This window comes from Rhinatrema bivittatum, chromosome 8, assembly GCF_901001135.1.
Source record: "Rhinatrema bivittatum chromosome 8, aRhiBiv1.1, whole genome shotgun sequence".
NCBI classification, from domain to species: domain Eukaryota; kingdom Metazoa; phylum Chordata; class Amphibia; order Gymnophiona; family Rhinatrematidae; genus Rhinatrema; species Rhinatrema bivittatum.
The window spans coordinates 41,885,565-41,905,677 of NC_042622.1; the positions used below are offsets into that span (position 1 = coordinate 41,885,565).

General features: G+C 45.6%; 1 protein-coding gene across 1 annotated transcript in view; it reads left to right on the forward strand.

Moving 5' to 3' along the window:
• Positions 1–20,113, forward strand: part of LOC115096491 (balbiani ring protein 3-like) — an 83,442-nt gene that overhangs the window by 19,831 nt on the left and 43,498 nt on the right. The window contains exon 5 of the mRNA XM_029611172.1: positions 13,705–13,845. Coding sequence (XP_029467032.1) covers positions 13,705–13,845 — 141 coding nt within the window. The remainder of the gene's footprint in view (positions 1–13,704; positions 13,846–20,113) is intronic.

Below are 20,113 nucleotides of genomic sequence, written 5' to 3' on the forward strand. Positions count from 1 at the left end.
TCTTGACCCTCCAGCTCCTTTGGGTCTCCAGATGACACCTTGTTGGGGTAAATCCATCTCATCAGTTCCTGTTTTCATCATTGGAGGTTCGTCTCAGCTGGATTCCCTTCTTGCGCTTGTCCCATTCTCTGCATGGTCCGTGACCAGCCTCTTCAGGTTGTGTAGGGCACGCTACAGGGACAGGGTGGTCCGTGACCAGCCCATTGGGTCCGCCCGTGTCGGTGGGCTGTGTAGGGCACCCTGAGAGACAGTGCCAATGTCTGAACCTTCCCAGCTCCTCGTCTCATCTAGAGTCTTCCATGCTCCTCATCCACAACCAGAGTCTTCTCGTTCACGTCTTGAGTCTTCTATGTCAAGGCCTCCATCTGCCCTCATCCTCAGTCTGGCCTGCTGCTTCTTGCCGATACCCAGCGGCAGGTCTGAAATGGTTGGGAACAGTCAGAGGACTGTTCACTAACCAACATAATTTTGTTGGTCTTCCAGAAGCATCCAGGTCCGGCAGAGTGTCTTTGCCCATGCTGGGACACGTCTCTCCAACCCTCGGTGCTGTCTTGGATTCGTCTGGGATCATGCCGAGGCCCAAGGGCACACAATCCCCTCAAGTTGGGATCTCTCTCCTAGTGGTCTCTAACATAACTGCAAGGCCTCCTAAGGCCTTCTCTAATATAACAATTCTCCCACCTGCCCTGATTACTGTGCTCTTTAGTTATCCTAAGCATGCTTAAATTCTGTCTGATGTTTGGTTGCTGCTACCTCTGCTGTTAGGCAATTCCAGGCACTAACCACTCTCTGGGTAAAGAAACATTTCTTCTGAGCCTTCCTCCTTCTGACTTCATATCATTATCCCCTTGTCCTTGGGAGGTCTTGCAGGACATCTTTTCCAAATGAGGTAACACATAGCCACCTATGCAGTAAGTGCAAGAGCTATAGTCGGTGATGATCCATGAATGGTATAAAAAAAGAAGCCCGAGCCAAGCATGGTTTATGTGGCAAACAACAGTTCAAAGGCAACATCCTAACAATAACTAACAATAATGAGCACACAAACTTACTTGATGATTTTCACTAGTGAAACAGGATCCTTGCAGTGTGAATGAAATCAACAAATGAACAAAGTCTGTCACCAAAAGTTTCAAAAAGTCCTTCTACAGTAGAGTGCCTTATATTCGAAAAGCCATTATTCAAAAACTCCACAAAAATCATGGACTTCAGACTGTGCATTGTTAACTGGAAAAACTCCCATTATCCATAATTATCTGGAAAAAATCCATTATCTGAAATAAGCTTGGTCCCAACCATTTTCAGTTAAATGTGCTCTGTTGTACTTAGCCATCATTACTAACTCCCATGATGAAGACACATGCTGGCAAACCAGTGACCCAACACATTTATGTGCTAAGAAAGCTTCGATAAAAGTTTGTCTTATTTATTCACTTACTTTTTGTTTAACAGAGAATTTTTGTCCACGAGTCCGAAATACTTGTTCCAGGTGGGTTACAATTTACAAAGTGTCAATCCCATAAAATCAATAAATGAATAAAGACAGACATCAATGTAACAAAACATAAGACAATAAATGGAAATAGACATTCTTTCCCTACAGCTCAGCAAGAAAGGAGCAATTCATCTCTGCTAAAGCTTGCAGAAAAGAAAAACGCTTTCACCTTCTTCCTAAAATGCAAATACCGGTAGTTGATTTCTTGATGAAAGAAGGGCCTGCAATCAATAAAGAACAAGCACATGCCATAGGGAAGAATCTAAAGAAAAATTTTCCTCTTTAGAACACATCTAACACAAATAAGAGACCGATTGTCTTCCATAGTGGGCCTCAAGTTGTGGAACTCTCTTCCAGAGACATAGCATTTGATAACTGAAAGAAAGAGTTTCAGACGTGAGCTGAAAACGTGGCTCTTCAGAAATGCATATGATTTAACTTAAAATACCAATATGCCAATAACTTCACTGACAAAAGTCATAGATAATGTTAGTAGAATGAGTAAAAAGTATTGAAGGATGTAAAATGTAATGAAATGGAAATTATGGATTACAAACCACTATCATAGCCCCCTAGTTAACAGGTACTTGATGTTGATGTGTTGACCTAGTATATGAATGTTGACCCAGAATATGAATGCTGATTTTGTGATCTTCTTCTGGAATGACGGTACATAAAATGCCTATATACATAAAATAAAATAAATAAAAATGAACTCAAATACACAGGCCCCATGCAAGGCCTCAGACACCAAAATGGTCACCTTTAATTTACCTGCCACATCACACACATATAATGAACGTAATGTGATCCTGGGATGAGGCCCCTGTTAGGACACACGCAGCTGCGTTGTAAACAAGATGTAAAATCCACATCATGAAAACAGGAAGCCCAAGAAAAAACAGCGTTAAAACAGCAAATCCCAGATAGCACTAACTCTTGAACTATTGATTTAAAGGCCTAGGGGGACAAGAAAGACTTCAAACAACAAAAAAAAAGGCAATGAGGGCAATCGTTCTGATTTGGGCCTTTACAGTGAGACCTCGATCCATCAAAGCCTCCAAATTACAAACCTCTCAATGACAAAGGAGCAAAGGACCACCAAGATTTATCTGCCCAGAAGCAAATGTCTGGAAAGAATGAGAAATCCAAGTGCCTCCAACTTTTTATGATTTAGTGAAAGGCTGTTCTTAATCATCCAGTCTTCAACAGCATCTAGACCAGGGGCAGACAACTCCAGTCCTCGAGGGCTGTAAACAGGTCAGGTTTTCAAGATATCCACAAGGAAGATGCATGAGATAGATCTGTATACAATGGAAGCAGTGCATGCAACTCTATCTCATGCATCTTCATTGTGGATATCCTGTAATATGGGTAGCCAGGACTTATGCTTCTCCCATGTCCGTCCCTTCACAAAAAACCACACAATAAAATACACATACAATAGAGTGGGGTAAAAACAGGCTGCAGCTTTATTGCCAGTAACCACCAGGAGCCCGAGCCAGATGTAAAATAACAGTCAACCCACAGCGTCTGTCTGTAACAACCAGCAAGATGGACATCACCAGGCTACCCAGCCCGAATGTTAATATAATTAACAATAAACATACCCATGACCCCCGCCACCACCCAGCAAGGAGCCATGCAGGTAGACCTCCACTACCATCCAGCAAGGAGCCTTATGCAGAACAGCTGCACCCAGTTGTTCCCCCAGGAATCCCTGAAATGACCATTGTCAAGTCAACCAGCCATTCAACACCAGGCAGATCTCCAGTCAGCTTGGGCTACCCACCACAGGCACAGGTAGAAACTACCTGTGACCCCCAAAGATGCAGCCAGGATCCCCATGAATAATGACTTTCAAGGCCTCCTGTAGTGTATTCAAAAATATGTGCAATCTGATAAAGGACAGGTGAACACTGTCCCCCCCTAAACAAACCCACCGTCAGGTCCCATGACCAGTCATGTCTAATATGGTAACCACCCATTGCCACCAGCGCCCAAGATGTATAATCATCATGTGTGGTGTCCAAAACAGACGAGCCAGCAACATAGCTAAGGAATCAGTTCATCCCAATGCATCCCTCTCCACCTCATCCAAAACACAGTCACCCCATACCGCCCCAAGTCCAACTGCATTCCATAAGGATGCCTGCAAGCATGAGAATAGGCTCACACAATGTATGAATGGCCTACTATCCATGCAAAAGTCTCCAAGCATGCAGAACCTACAAAGAGAAAACAATTAGTATCATAAACAAATTAAGAAGTACCAATGCGAACATACCCCACAAAGGCATTGGATTTCCACCGCCCAATTCTTTGAATTACGCCATCTGACATACCAGAGGAAGGCGCTGACATTGCGGCGCCAATCCAGAATTAATGGGTCCCAAACATGCTTGCATCCAAACCAATAGCTGTCAGGCTCGAATATAAGATCGTCTCAAACTGATATTTAGTCAGAGGGCGCAGATCACAATGGATCAGAAATTGGGAGCCACCATCTGGGCAAATTCAACTAAAAGTGACAGAATTAGCCACTGGACAGGTCTGCAAGCCAGGGATCGCACAAAGTACCACTGAAGTGCCCCTGCCACACTTATCCGTTTTTGATCTAGGGAAGAAAATAATGGACTCGGTACCCAATGTAACATGTTGCAATAACAAGCCTGAAGACTCCGCACCTTTGGTCGACTTATCCACAAGCTCGATAACTCGGAAAGCTCCAAAAAAGCCAAGCACAAACGCCAGGTGGAACAAGGAACATTCATATTGTGAGTCGCAAATACTCGATAACACGTCCCATAACCTGATAAGTATATCATGAGTAATGGGTAACCAACTGTCTGATTCATGCATAGTGGCTCTGGGCCACCCCAGCAATAAACGATGAATCAAAAATCTACCCATGGGAAAACCCCAACGATGATCCCGCATACAGAAAGAAAATCCTAGTAACTGACAAGAAACCGTAGCCTTCGAGACCCCCATCAGCTTTCGCTTTCTCAATAAACTACAAGATGCATACATCAGAAATGGGACCCCACCGCCAACTCAAACTTGAAAGGAAGGACACTACCTTGTCAGCTCCTTTAACATAACTGTTCCAGGTGGAGGGGGCTAAGGATGCCCAGAATAGTTTCCATGCCTCTGGGAAATAAAGTTCCATAGGAAAGGCAGTACTGATGCTCCACACTGGTCTTCTTCTGGAGAAAGCTTCTGAAATAAGTCCCACTTGCAACGAGAAAGGGAATCAGCCAAAGCATTAGAAAGCCCGGGCACATGACAAGCCTACACAGTAATATTCAACCCCATGCAACGCAGCACAAATTCCGCAACAGATCAGAAACTAACATACATTTCGCTGATCGCTTATTGATAACTTCCACCATGCCCAGGTTATCACACCAGAATATTACCTTCTTGTCCCTCAGGCACGAGCCCCACAGAAAGACTGAGACCACAATTGAAAACAATTCAAAAAATGTGATGTTCTTAGTAACGCCAGAAGACTTCCAATCCTCGGGCAAGCGGCCGCACACCAAGAACCATAAAATAAGCACCGAAGCCTATCGAACCCGTCGCATCAATGTACAATTCCAAGTCCTGACTAGACAATGATTCGGATTGCCACAGCAAACAACCATTAAAGTCAGACAGGAAATGATCCCACACTCACAAATCCTCACGCATCTTTTGCGTAACTTTTATGCGGTGACTGCTCTTTTTCACACCTGCCATGGTGAAAGATAACCTGCGCAGAAAAACTACCCATGGGGATTACACGACATGCAAAATTCAAACTACCCACCAGGGATTGCATCTATCACAAAGTCAATTTCTTATAATGAAGGGCCCTTCCTACCAAACCCTTCAAAACCTCTACCTTTCCCGCAGGCAACTGCGAGATCATTTACACTGAACCCAGCTCAATCCCAGAAAAACCAATCATGTGTAGAGGCCTTCAGTCTTGCCTTCAGCAACAGGAATACCAATCGCAGAGGCCATATCCAGAAAACACAGCAACAACTGCTCACACGCCATCGAAGACGCCTCACTCACAAACAAGGAATCATCTAGGTAGTGAACAATGTTCGATATTAGGGATGTGAATCGTGTCCTCGATCGTCTTAACGATCGATTTCGGCTGGGAGGGGGAGGGAATCGTATTGTTGCCGTTTGGGGGGGTAAAATATCGTGAAAAATCGTTAAAAATCGAAAAATCGAAAAATCGAAAAACCGGCACATTAAAACCCCCTAAAACCCACCCCCGACCCTTTAAATTAAATCCCCCACCCTCCCGAACCCCATCCCTCGCCGGAACATCGTTAAAAATCGAAAAATCGAAAAATCGAAAAACCGGAACACTAAAACCCCCTAAAACCCACCCCCGACCCTTTAAATTAAATCCCCCACCCTCCCGAACCCCCCCCAAATAACTTAAATAACCTGCGGGTCCAGCGGCGGTCCGGAACGGGCTCCTGCTCCTCAATCTTGTCGTCTTCAGCCGGCGCCATTTTCCAAAATGGCGCCGAAAAATGGCGGCGGCCATAGACGAAAAAGATTGGACGGCAGGAGGTCCTTCCGGACCCCCGCTGGACTTTTGGCAAGTCTCGTGGGGGTCAGGAGGCCCCCCACAAGCTGGCCAAAAGTTCCTGGAGGTCCAGCGGGGGTCAGGGAGCGATTTCCCGCCGCGAATCGTTTTCGTACGGAAAATGGCGCCGGCAGGAGATCGACTGCAGGAGGTCGTTCAGCGAGGCGCCGGAACCCTCGCTGAACGACCTCCTGCAGTCGATCTCCTGCCGGCGCCATTTTCCGTATGGAAAATGGCGCCATTTTCCATACGGAAAATGGCGCCGGCAGGAGATCGACTGCAGGAGGTCGTTCAGCGAGGGTTCCGGCGCCTCGCTGAACGACCTCCTGCAGTCGATCTCCTGCCGGCGCCATTTTCCGTACGAAAACGATTCGCGGCGGGAAATCGCTCCCTGACCCCCGCTGGACCTCCAGGAACTTTTGGCCAGCTTGTGGGGGGCCTCCTGACCCCCACGAGACTTGCCAAAAGTCCAGCGGGGGTCCGGAAGGACCTCCTGCCGTCCAATCTTTTTCGTCTATGGCCGCCGCCATTTTTCGGCGCCATTTTGGAAAATGGCGCCGGCTGAAGACGACAAGATTCAGGAGCAGGAGCCCGTTCCGGACCGCTGCCGTTCCGGACCGCCGCTGGACCCGCAGGTTATTTAAGTTATTTGGGGGGGGGGTTCGGGAGGGTGGGGGATTTAATTTAAAGGGTCGGGGGTGGGTTTTAGGGGGTTTTAGTGTGCCGGCTCACGATTCTAACGATTTATAACGATAAATCGTTAGAATCTGTATTGTATTGTGTTCCATAACGGTTTAAGACGATATTAAAATTATCGGACGATAATTTTAATCGTCCTAAAACGATTCACATCCCTATTCGATATATCTGCCTGCTCAGCAACTACCCAATGGACAAAAGTACTGAAAGGCTCGAAATATGCACACGCAACAGAACACCCCATAGGAAAGCATTTATAAATGTTAAATGTGTCATTAAAGCAGAAACCCAACAAGGGAAAACTCATTGGATGGACCAGGAGCAATCGGAAGGCCGATTCAATGTCGACCTTAGCCATCAGGGCCCCTTGACTGCACCGCCGATCCTTGGACACAGCTGAATCAAAAGAAACATACTGCATAGTACACAGATCTTATGGAATGAAGTCATTAACAGAATTACCCTTCGGAAATCAGAGAATATGAATCAGGCAGAATTTTCCAGGTTCCTTCTTCGGAACAACCAATAAAGGTGACAGAATTATTCCATCAAATGGAAGCATCGCAAAAGCACCCGCAATTCTTCCCAAATTAATCCCTCTGTGCAACTTATCACTGACAACCTGAGCCAGCTTCCGAATAGAAGGACAATTTTGTCCACCCCCGACCCCCAACCGGACCCGCAAAAGGAATTTGGAAACCATATTCAAAACTGCGATACAGAAAAAAATCTCCATTCGGATACTCCTTTAACCAGGGCACCAACGCAGCAACCCGTATTCGGTGTAGAAGCACAACAAAAAGGACTCACTTAGGAGTCCTTTTTGCTTCAGCTCCTCTGACAGTTCCATCACCAGTCTGCTTGGGACATTTGGAGGCAGAATGACTGGCTCCGCAGCTTGAATAGGCATGCCAAAATTTGCAGTCAGGAAAGTTACAGGCAGAATGATTGAACCGCCTCACACGTCAAGGCCAGTCCCAGATCTACCTGCGCCAGCAGGCACAGGTCCCACATGAAAGGACCACCCAGTCATACCCCCGACTGTTCCACCTGCATTACCTCCCAAAGAAGACACAACCTTAGTATTCATCTGGGTCAACCAGAGCCCAAAATCCTGCGTGCCCCATGCCATAAATGTGTTCTTCTCCATCCAGTCACAGAAATGCTTATCATAGTAGAGCCAAAACCACCCTTCATATTCTCTTCTAGCGGCCAAAATAGCATCGGCATATGCCAGGAGAGGCCCATACTAAGACAGATCATGACACCCAACCACACTGGCCAAACAAAGGAAGGATCTAATCCAGTTGAGAATATTTTATGCCACCTTCTTCTGAGGCCCCGGAAATCACTCAATACTCCCCTTCTTCCTCCTCTTCCCTCTGCAACCTTCCAACAACTGAAAGATATCAATATATTTGCACTTTCTGATTTTCTTTCTAAGGGACTGGGGCATAACCTTTCACAATTCTAAAAATGTTACTAGTGTAGGAGCCCCCCTATCAGCTCCTTTATCCCCCGACCCCACAGTAGTTACAGTGGAAGGAACTGAAAGATGAAGAAGAAAAGGAGGACAAGGAATAAGACGAATTGGACCTGGCATGCTTCTTCTTCTGCTCAGACTTGTCCCGCTTCTTCAACTCTGAAGAATCACCTACCCCCCCCCCTCCCCCAACTAGAAGCGAGAGATTCTGAAATGCCAGCTATGGATGCCACAACAGGTTCAGTAGAAATGTTACCCTCCCAGACAAGATCACTGGATGACTCACCATGGCTATCTCCACTAAGGTCAGCTTCTCTCGGAGCCGGGTTCATATCACCAGATATGTTGGACACTGCAGACACTGGGTCATTACGCCATCCTTCACACCATGAGGGACCTGGCCATCCAAGGAGTCACACACTGGGTGTATCTGCGAAAGAAAAGGAGCAGCCAAAACAGAAGGCCCGGCAGACCCAGCCAATTCCATGCCCCCACAGGACCCATGAGGAAAGTCAGCGAAAGGACCCTGGCCTGAGGGGCCAAGTACAGTGGCACTTGCATCCAAAAGCAGGTTGCGAAAAACCTGTAGATGAATCCCCAATTAACTCCAAATGGAGAAAGAAACCTCCCCCATGAGATAGGGACCGCACCAAGAAGCCGAGGAAGCCTCAACCCCAGCTGAAAAGAAAGGTCCCTAATTGTCCCAGGAACCGCGGAAATTGGCAAACAAACCTCCAGCCCCATACCACCAATCACCAGGGAAACTGGCACCCATCACAACATCAAACTTAACCTTGCCCACTGAATCCGCGGCACCAGGATGAGGGGCCCCTCAAGCACTAGGCCCTCCCCACTCAGACCTCCAACTGAGCCAGCCCCACTCCATGCGCGAACTACCTGAACCTCCCGGCACTGAGTCTGTGCCAGCAGCTCTCCCCTTACTTAAGAAAGTGGATGAAGCCCGAACTGCTTCAGCACTGGACAGCTCCAGCTGCCTCATGGCAGCGGGAGCAGGTGCAGCTAGGCCAGTCTCTGAAGTCTTGCGAGAGTCAGCAGGAGCAGGACCGAGGCAAGGCCTTGCAACTGAAGCAGAAGAGGCCTTATCCCCAGCCAGATGCCCACGACTGTGCGCCCCCGAAGCTCTGCATGCACCAGCACTCTCCAGATGATCGCGCACCGACCAGGTGCCAGGAAAAATGTGCCGCCATGGGACACCACCACTGCTGCAGACTGTCGGCTACCTCTGTTCCTCAACCTCATCAGCCGGCATCACAGCCTCCTCTAACTCCATATGGGATAGTGGGAGCACTTAGAGATGCAGTGGCGGCAGCTACAGCAGGCAAGTGTCGCTTGCACTGCTGTGCCCAACACCCAAAATAACCCAAACTCCTTCCACTACCTGACTATCCCGGCCTGAAGGAACCAATCCATTCCCTGCTTCCCCTGTGGTTTGAATTCAAACCACTAAACCCTATCCTAACTGACTGAGAATCCTTTCCCCCAAGCCCACGCCCCCCCCCCCCCCCCCAATCCCTGTCAAGCCAGGCCTGTTAGCGAAGTGAGCCTGGCACCATATTACTATAGGCAGACAGATACTAGACCTGTCTACCCATCCAAAAACCAGACCTTTTTACAGGATTCAAGGATTGGAGTTGCCTTCTCTTTATCTAGACAGGCCAAATGATCATTCAGAGATGGGGGTGAGGGGAAAGGCGGATGTCACGTGCACATATGCTGTACTCATACTGCAAAATCTTTAGCACACTGCCAAGTAAATATTAAATAAAAGAGTAGAGAGAGCCAATGCCTGAGGAACACTCACACTGACTGGTTTCAAAGATGAACTGAAGCGCTGGACAATAAGGATGTGCATGGAAAAAATTGTTTCATTTTGGGTTTTTTTTTCATTTAGTTTTGTTTTTCTTCAAATCATTTTTACTTGAAATAAAATAATTAAAAAGTGGGTAAAAAAAAAACAAAACAGAAAAGAAAAAGAAAACCCATAAAGAATCGAAGGGACTGGGTTACCCCCTTTCCCAAACCCATCTCCAACTACTGTCAAAATTTCAAAAAATAACCGCCCTTGCCCCAGATCTTCTCACCCTACCCAGACCTATCTTACCCCACCACGTTCTTCCATCCAGATCCACCTTACCCCATCCAGCCATGGGGAGTGCAGAAGAGGAGACTGCAGCACTGGACTGCAGCAGAGGGGGCTTAAGCTCTTCTGCTTGTTATCCTGGGCTCCCCTGAATGCCTGAGACTGGACCCACAATTCCAGACCCTGTCCCCAGCTCGCACACAGAACGGTTTTCAGGTAATGCAGTGGCGATGCCAAGTTCTCACTGTGAGGAGAAGGAGCTCGTGAAGGTTCTTCAGTGATTTGTAAAACATTTTAGGTTTTGTGAAGTACCCTTCAACTTTGAATACATTTGCAAAAACTATTGTTACACTGCAAGAAACTATGGAAACTTCTACATGTTGAATGCAAGTTTGTCTATAAAGAAAACAGTCATCAACTTCCCCCTCCATTTCATTCCTCGGATTATATTATCTGGGGGTAATATCCAGCAACTAGTCGGCTTGCAGAGTTAACCAGATAAACTTATCCGACTAAGTTTGGTAGGATATTCAGAGGTAGGGATGTGAATCGTGTGCCCGATCGTTTTAACGATCTGGATCGGCTGGGGGGAGAAACAAATCTGATTGGCATGATTTTTTGCAAAAAAATCATTTTTCTGAATAGTGCGCATTATCAAAAAATTATTACTTAATGGTTTAAAAGTACATTTGAGGAAATGTTCATTAGCTAGAGGTGCACATTAAGCCGCGCATGCTCGGTGCTGTCCCCCGTGGCCATTTTGCTACCAGATATAGCACGCACTAGCCAGAAAGAGAAAAAAAAGTGCCAGCAGGCTGCAGCAGTGACAGTGCCAGCAGTAGCCACTAGCCAGTAGCCAGTCTAGCCTCAGCCTGCTCTTTAAATTTAACCACTGTAAATATAATAAATTAATAATAACGTTTTTTGTTTAGTTTTTCTATAGTATGTTAATGTTTTGAATCTCAGGTTGCAAGTTTCTTTATTAAATGTTTTGTTTCACTTAAGTAGCATATTAAATATAAATAGAGAAGTACTTAATTTCATTTTATGTAAAGTTTCCTTAGTTTAATACACAAAGTACTTCATTATATTTTATGCTACTCTAGTGAAAAAAAAAAGAAGTTTAACACAGGAACTGCAAACTTGAGCACAGTTTTCTCACCAATTTAATCTGCATGGCCCATCTGAACTTCTGAACAGACAGCTGTCCTTCAGAGACTGCCTGGCTCTTCACCTCCCCGCCCCCTCCTCTCTCCCATATACCAGCAGTGTGGGTGAGGGGGAGCAGGGATGTGAAGGGGGAGGCATCCCCTGCATTCAGGTATGATTTTCTGAAGAGAGCTGTCCTTCAGTGACCAGGGAGTCCTGCTTGGTCCTTCACCTCCCCCTCCCCTTCTCTCTCCCATATACCAGCAGTGAATGGGGGGGGGGGGCAGAGGGATGTGAAGGGGGAGACAGCCCCTGCATTCAGCAGCTCTGATTTTCTGAAGAGATCTGTCCTTCAGAGACCAGAGAGTCCTGCTTGGCCCTTCACCTCCCCCTTCCCTTCCCTTTGTCAAGCTACCAACCGTTTCCATTTCCCATCCCCCATATACTGTCAGTGGGAACCTTGGTAACATGAATAAATAAGAGGGCAGCCAATAGGAATACATATTCATTCCTAAACTGACCTTAACTGACCTGAAAAATGTTTCATTTTCTGTTAGTGCGCCCTAACCCCCGTTAGGGCGCACTAACCCAATTAACGATTTTTTTACGATAAATCGAGGGAATTTCTATTGTATCGCACTCTTTAACGATTAATGACGATATTAAAAATATCGGACGATAATTTAAATCATTAAAAAACGATTCACATCCCTATTCAGAGGTGCAGAATTACCACTGAATGTACTGAACTTCCTTAAAGATAGCCAGATAACGTTATCTGACTAACTTTAGGACTACTCTATGGCATGACCAGAGTTATCTGGATAAGTTATCCAACTAAGTCTGAATACCGGAGTTCGCTGGATAACTTATCAGGCTAAATTACAATAGGAACATAGAAACATATTTATGATGACAGAAAAGGACTAAATGATCCATCCAGTACGCCCAGCAAGCTTTTGGTAGTATCTGCCATGCCATGCAGGTTACCCACATGCATATCAGTTTCCCAGACTGTAAAAGACAGGGCCCTCGTTGGTTCCTGTATGAATCTAGTTCTCCTTTATCCCTTGCCGTTGAAGCAGAGAGCAATGTTGGAGTTGCATCAAGATATCAGGCTTATTGGTTAAGAAGTCGATTTTAAAAGGAGCATGCGTACGGTTCCCGGAGTGCGCACATGCACGTGCCGATTTTATAATTTGCACGCGTTGGTGCACACATGTTATAAAATAGGGGTCCCACGCGCGCCGGATTTTCATGTCCGTGTGCACATGTGCGGGCTAGTGGCCTGCTCCGCGTCCAGGGGGGATATTAGAAAAATATGCGCGCAATCGGGCCTCCTCCACTTCCCTCCCAATCCGCTCCAATTAAGGAGCAGACTGGGAGGGAAATTTTCCTATCCTTAACCCTATCCTTCCTACCTCTTCCCCTCTCCTCCCCATCCCCTATCCTAACCTTGCTTATCCCTAATTTTCTATTTTAATACTTACTGCTCCCCAGGAGGAGACGTAATCTGCGCATGCCGGCTGGCTGCCGGCGCGCGCTTCCCCGGGACAGCAGCTAATGGTGCTGTCCCGGCCCGCCCCTTTTTCAGGGCCTGGAACTTCAGCACGTAACGTGGGTAACGCGTGTGGATGGGCCCATTCTAAATGCGCACGATATGCGCAAAGCCCGGCCTCGCATGGATTCCCCGCTTTTTATGCGCGTTGCCCTTTTAAAATCAGACCCTAAAAGTATAACTCATAAATTATCCAGCTAAATTCCTTTGAATATGGACTCCTCCATGACCTTGTAAAGAATCCTGTCTCCCAGTGCTTTAAGGCAAGTGCAAACATGGGGGCACTTTCTACTGGTCAATTACCTGGGAGAGATTACCTGGGAGAGTTCTTCCCTTCAGCTGAACTTATTATCCCTGCTGTTTCCGACATCATCTCCAGATTAAGCTCAAACACCAGAATGTTTATTTTACTAACGCCCATTCCCATGAAGATGTAGTGGATCCCAAATGTGACCATCCAGGGTCTCCCATCTTCAGCTGGGCATTGCTACATCCAAATTTCTCAGTAATTGTACCACATATTGACCAGCATTTACTGTTCATAGCAACTCTGATGGGGATTAGTCAGGCTAAAGCCTTCACGACCACTTCTTGTCTTTACTAGAATTTTTCTGTGTTGCAGACAAACCAGGATTCTGCCCATATGATTCAAAAAGATGCTTTCAATTGTTTTGTCCTCTGTGCACAAGTGACAGCGAGTGTCCAAGAGATGAAAAGTGCTGTTACTTCAACTGTAGGAACCGATGCATAAAAGCCTTAACAGGTAAAAGAAGAATGTAATATTCTGTGGAGGATTTGTACTGGATTTAGACTCTTTGCTCCTTTTCTTTTAGAAAGATCTTCCTTCCCCAGCAGTATGAGGAAAGTTTCCTAACAGCGGGCATATTAATCCATTCACCTGGGGAACGTAGCCAGATAACTCCTTAGGAACCCAGATCCACCCCTCTGAAACTTATCCTTAGTATTAATAAACTTGCAGATTTCTTGTTTTTTTTATGATTAAGTACCTAGTATTGTAGTAGTAACACATCACATGTTGATAGATACAAATGGCAAAACATAAGAATGCAAGACTTGCCATACTGGGTCACACCAAGGCTCCATCAAGCCCAGTAACCTGTTTCCAACAGTGGCCAATACAAATCTTAAATACTTGGCAGGATCCCAAAAGGTAGGTAGATTCCAAACTGCTTATCCCAAGATCACAAGCTACTATTGCTTATTAATTAAAAGCAGTTTATGGATTTTTCCTCTAGGAACTTATCCAAACCTTTTTTTAAACCCAGTTACACTCACCGCTGTAACCACATCCTCTGGCAATGAATTCCAGAGCTTAACTATGTGTGAGTAAAAAATAATTTTCTTCAATTTTTTTTAAATGAGGTACTTGCTAACCAACACACAAGGGATTTCTACCCATAAATATTTGATTGTGCATTTAGTCTCATTCAGGATCTTTATCCTGTTGGACTCTATGCCATCCCGGACATAAAGCTCGCCACCCTGCCACCAAGATGCTCCTCTGTCATTGTGATATAATTTGTACCCCGGTATAGCACTATCCAATTGGTTATCCTCTTTCCACCATGTCTTTGAGATGCAATTTAAGTCTGACATCATTCACTGCTATACACTCTAATTCTTCCATCTTTCTTTTTAGACTTCTGGCATTAGCATACAAACATTTCAAAGTGTGTTTTTAGTTTGTATTTACATTCTGCTTTTCAGTTGACAGGAATAAATTGGAATCTTTTAGCTCAGGTGAGTTTTTAGTTACAGGCACTTGGACTACTTTTCTGAATATTGGAACCTCAATGTTGGGATACCCTAACTCTAATGCTTCATTAGTATCCTTTGAAGATACCTCCCTCCGAAGCATACACTGCTGAGCAACTGTCGGTTTCCCTTTGCTGCTCTGCCTCCTTTTTAAAGGTTAGTGCCAGAAGCCTGGTTCCACCCTGGTTAAGGTGGAGCCTATCCCTTTGGACAAGACTCCCCCTTTCCCAAAAGGTTGCCCAATTCCTTACAAAACTCTACCTTAATAATGGTTTATAGACTTTTCCTCCAGACAGGCCCAGCACGACCAGCTGTACATACCATCAATTTGCATAGGGCAGCACTCCCAACGAGGGGGGGGTGCCATCCCATGCAACTGAAGCATGCGGGGCCATGTTAGAGCTCATCCCATCATGGCTCAACAATATCAAGAGGCCTGTGGGGCCCATCCCACCACGGCCTGATGACAACAGGAGTCCATGTGTGTATGTGAGCGTGAGTGGGAGCCTGTATGTGTCTGTGAGAATATGTGTGTGTGTCTATATGCAAGCCTATGTGTGTGTATCTGTATGAGAGTCTAAGTGCCTGTGAATGTGTCTGTGAGAGCCTGTATGCTTGTGTGCCTGTGAGAACCTTGTGTCACATATAGGCTCTCACAGGTGTGCGCACACACACACACACATATACACACATAGGGGTAGATTTTAAAAAGGTGTGTGCGGGCATACATGTGTGCGCGCTACCCGGCGCACACACATGTACACCCAATTTTATAACAACAAGGGTCGGCGCACACAAGGGGGTACACAATTATGCACCTTATGTGCGCCGAGCCGCGCTGCCTTCCCTCATTCAACGTGAGACGTACGAACAGAACATTGCCCAAATCTCATCTTTGGGTGAGTTTCCTCTCTCCGTAGGTCATCAAATCTTCACAAGAGACCACTGTTCTGTTCGTACGTCTCACGTTGAATGTCAAAGTGGCCCCTAACCCCCTACACTAATACCTAAACCTCACCTCGAGTTATTAGGTGGGTCTTCCATAGGGATACAAATACCTATCAAGGGAGAAGACATTATGGCTAGTCTCTCTCTCTCTCTCTCTCTCTCTCTCTCTCTCTCTCTCTCTCTCTCACTCTCACTCTCACTCTCTCACTGGTTGAATGCAGGAAATACAACAGGTATGGCACTTATCACAAAGCCTGAAAATGTTATAGGTAATTAGCACAAATTGTGATAAGCTGTATATTAGCATAAAACATGCCCCTTTTGCTATCACATTTTGATAAATCCAGGCCTTGGATTGTAAGCCCTCTGGGGATAGGGAAATGCCTACAGTACCTGAATGTAATCCACTTTGAAGTGCTGATGCAAAAAGCAGAATTTTAATTAATTAATGGGGCCTTTTTGATGTGTCTGCTATTTTGAAATATTTTATTGGTATTTGGGAAATTTTAAAAAGCCCTAATTTTTTATGTTTTTAATAATTGGATGTTCTATTTGTCAGCTATTTTCAAATATTTATTTTTTATTAGCATAGTTTATTATAATTGATGTTTTATATGTACTTTATTGTTTGATGTTTTATGAGGCATGGTGATGTTTGTTTTTACACTGTTGCACTGCTTGTTGTGGTTTCCAGTTCAGTTTTTGTCTACTCATTTCTATGCATGCTTTATGGACTCTTTATTCTGTATTTGGGGGTTTATATGTGTTCTATATGTGTGACCAAGGTGAGGAATTCTGTTTGCATGTAGTTTCTGTGTAGGGTTATATAGCAGCCTGTCTTGTTTTGCTTCCCTAATATGAGGTGTGTTGGTATTTTAGGGTCTGGTGTAATATTTGCAGTGTTGCCTTTTCATAGGTAGGTTTGGTATAGTTTGAGTGCTGGCAGTCAACTATTGTGGTATGGGAGGTTTACTATATTGTAATTAATTTTATTCTTGTCTTTCTGAGGGCCAAGCCCACACCCAACACACATAAGAATATGGGTTTCAAGTGTTTTGTTTTTTTTTGTAGGGTTTCAGCAGGGATGTAAATGTAATATAGATGTTGTTATAAGTGATATTTTTTTACCTCAGACTATACATAGAATGTCCTTTTTCATGTGAAATCTGTAAGAAATGCATAATTTTTAATTATGTATGGAGATGGCCATGTAATACCCTTACACTGGCCCTGATTGGAAAAACAATAAAAATTTAAATATTACAAATAAACAGAATGAGGAGTGGGTAGCACATAAGCTAGTACTGAGCATGGGTGGGTTATGAGTGATGGGGGGAAAGGGAAGGGGTGAATGAGAAGAAAGGGAAGGAGAAGGGGCATGGGAGAGAGAAGAAAGTCAAGGGGGTGAGAGGAGAAGAAAGGGAAGGTAGGTGAGTGAGAAGGAAAGGGGAATATGAGTGGAGAAGTAAGGGAAGGGGGAGATGTGTTGGTGAGATGGAAAATGAAGTGAGAGGAAAGAGGGAAGGAGTAGAGAGGGAGAAAGTCTGTGCTTGAGAGAAGGCATGAGTGAGAGAGTGCGTGCCACACACAGGCCCCACCATTATTCCCACCTCTCCAGGGGGCAGATGCTGGGGAAGAGAGGGAGGCAGTAGGCCGGGTTCCCTGGAGGGTGGCAGAGTTGCCAGCTTCCTAGAAATATTAAATCGCTTGACACTTTGTCTTCCATACCTCTGGGAACCTTTACCCCTGCCTCCCCACCCACCCCCAAATCATCGAAAGGGATTTCTACTCATCAAAACTCCAAGTACCCTCCCCCTGGCCCGTTTGATTATTGGAAATACATCCTGCCTTGGTTGGGGGGGGTGGGGAGGGCGGCATCTCATCCCTCGCCTCAGGCAGCAGATTGCCTTGAGCCGCCCCTGGGTGAGGGGGTGGGGGCGTGTGAGATTTAAAAAATATATAGACTGCAGGAGGGAGATGGGCTTTATTTGATGGACCAGAACAGAGACTACCTGAATCGAGGGGGAGCCACACAGTAATTGTTCGCACAGGCAGCAAAAAAACCTAGCATAGGCCCTGCCTCCAGAAACTTGTCCAAACTGTTTTTAAACACAGCTACACTAACATCTTTCATCACAACCTCTAGCAACAAATTACAGAGCTTAATAATTATGCATTGAGTAGGGATGTGAATCGTTTTAGGACGATTAAAATTATCGTCCGATAATTTTAATATCGTCTTAAACCGTTATGGAACACAATACAATAGAGATTCTAACGATTTATCGTTATAAATCGTTAGAATCGTGAGCCGGCACACTAAAACCCCCTAAAACCCACCCCCGACCCTTTAAATTAAATCCCCCACCCTCCCGAACCCCCCCCCCCCCAAATGAGTTAAATAACCTGCGGGTCCAGCGGCGGTCCGGAACGGCAGCGGTCCGGAACGGGCTCCTGCTCCTGAATCTTGTTGTCTTCAGCCGGCGCCATTTTCCAAAATGGCGCCGAAAAATGGCGGCGGCCATAGACGAACACGATTGGACGGCAGGAGGTCCTTCCGGACCCCTGCTGGACTTTTGGCAAGTCTCGTGGGGGTCAGGAGGCCCCCCACAAGCTGGCCAAAAGTTCCTGGAGGTCCAGCGGGGGTCAGGGAGCGATTTCCCGCCGCGAATCGTTTTCGTACGGAAAATGGCGCCGGCAGGAGATCGACTGCAGGAGGTCGTTCAGCGAGGGTTCCGGCGCCTCGCTGAATGACCTCCTGCAGTCGATCTCCTGCCGGCGCCATTTTCCGTACGAAAACGATTCGCGGCGGGAAATCGCTCCCTGACCCCCGCTGGACCTCCAGGAACTTTTGGCCAGCTTGTGGGGGGCCTCCTGACCCCCACGAGACTTGCCAAAAGTCCAGCGGGGGTCCGGAAGGACCTCCTGCCGTCCAATCGTGTTCGTCTATGGCCGCCGCCATTTTTCGGCGCCATTTTGGAAAATGGCGCCGGCTGAAGACAACAAGATTCAGGAGCAGGAGCCCGTTCCGGACCGCTGCCGTTCCGGACCGCCGCTGGACCCGCAGGTTATTTAACTCATTTGGGGGGGGTTCGGGAGGGTGGGGGATTTAATTTAAAGGGTCGGGGGTGGGTTTTAGGGGGTTTTAATGTGCCGGTTTTGCGATTTTTAGATTTTTAGATTTTTCACGATTTTTCACGATATTTTACCCCCCCAAACGGCAACAATACGATTCCCTCCCCCTCCCAGCCGAAATCGATCGTTAAGACGATCGAGGACACGATTCACATCCCTAGCATTGAGTAAAAAAATATTTTCTCATATTTTAAATATATTACCCAGTAAATTCATTGTGAGTCTTAAGTCTTTGTACTTTCCGAAAGAGTAAACAACTGATTAATGTTTACTCGTTCCATTCCACTCATTATTTTATAGACCTCTATCATATCTCCCCTCAGCCGTCTCTTCTTCAAGCTGAAGAGTCCTAACCTCTTTAGCTTTTCCTCATAGGGGAATTGTTCCATCCCCTTTATCACCTTGGTCGCCCTTCTCTGTACATTTCTAACTCTGTAATAGCTTTTTAAGATGTGGTGACCAGAACTGTACCCAGTATTCAAGATAAGGTCTCACATCGCTCATTGTTACTTGAATAAGGGATGTGTGGGACTGGGCCACATATGATGATTGGCCAGAATATTTAAAAAAACCCCAAAAAAACAATTACAGACAGCAGTTGACCATAATAACTTTTCTCTCATGGGAAGCTGCTCCCGAGGACAATTGAGCTCTGCACAGATCGCACACCTCATGCAGAACACAGGACAGTGTTTGGTTCTTGAAGCTTTCATCATATTATCCCTCTTGCCTCTGGATGCAAATGAAATGCAGATTAACTGGGCTATCAACCGACTACATACTCTCCAACCTTTTGACATTTTGTCCTGTAGGTTCTCTGTTTTGTTTGAGTCTTCCAAATTTTAAGCTCCTGAGAATCTATTTTTATATATTTGATCCTCCAAGAAAATCATCAGATCTCTATTACAAAAATTACTAAAATATGCCCAATGGTTTCTTTCTTAATATGGAGTTCCTCCTCTCCCCAATTGTGGACTTTGTGTGGTTTTGAATTGTAAAGTTTCTTTGCTTTCTTACATGTTGTCTAACCTAAGTATATTTTCTTTTTGTTCTGTGTAATTTATGCATGAAATGCATAATTAAACAACATGGTGTGCTAAAAGCTCTTGAAGGGTGTATGACCGAACCCACTGTGGAGACCGTTGATTTTCTCTATTGTGTCCTAGAAGCTC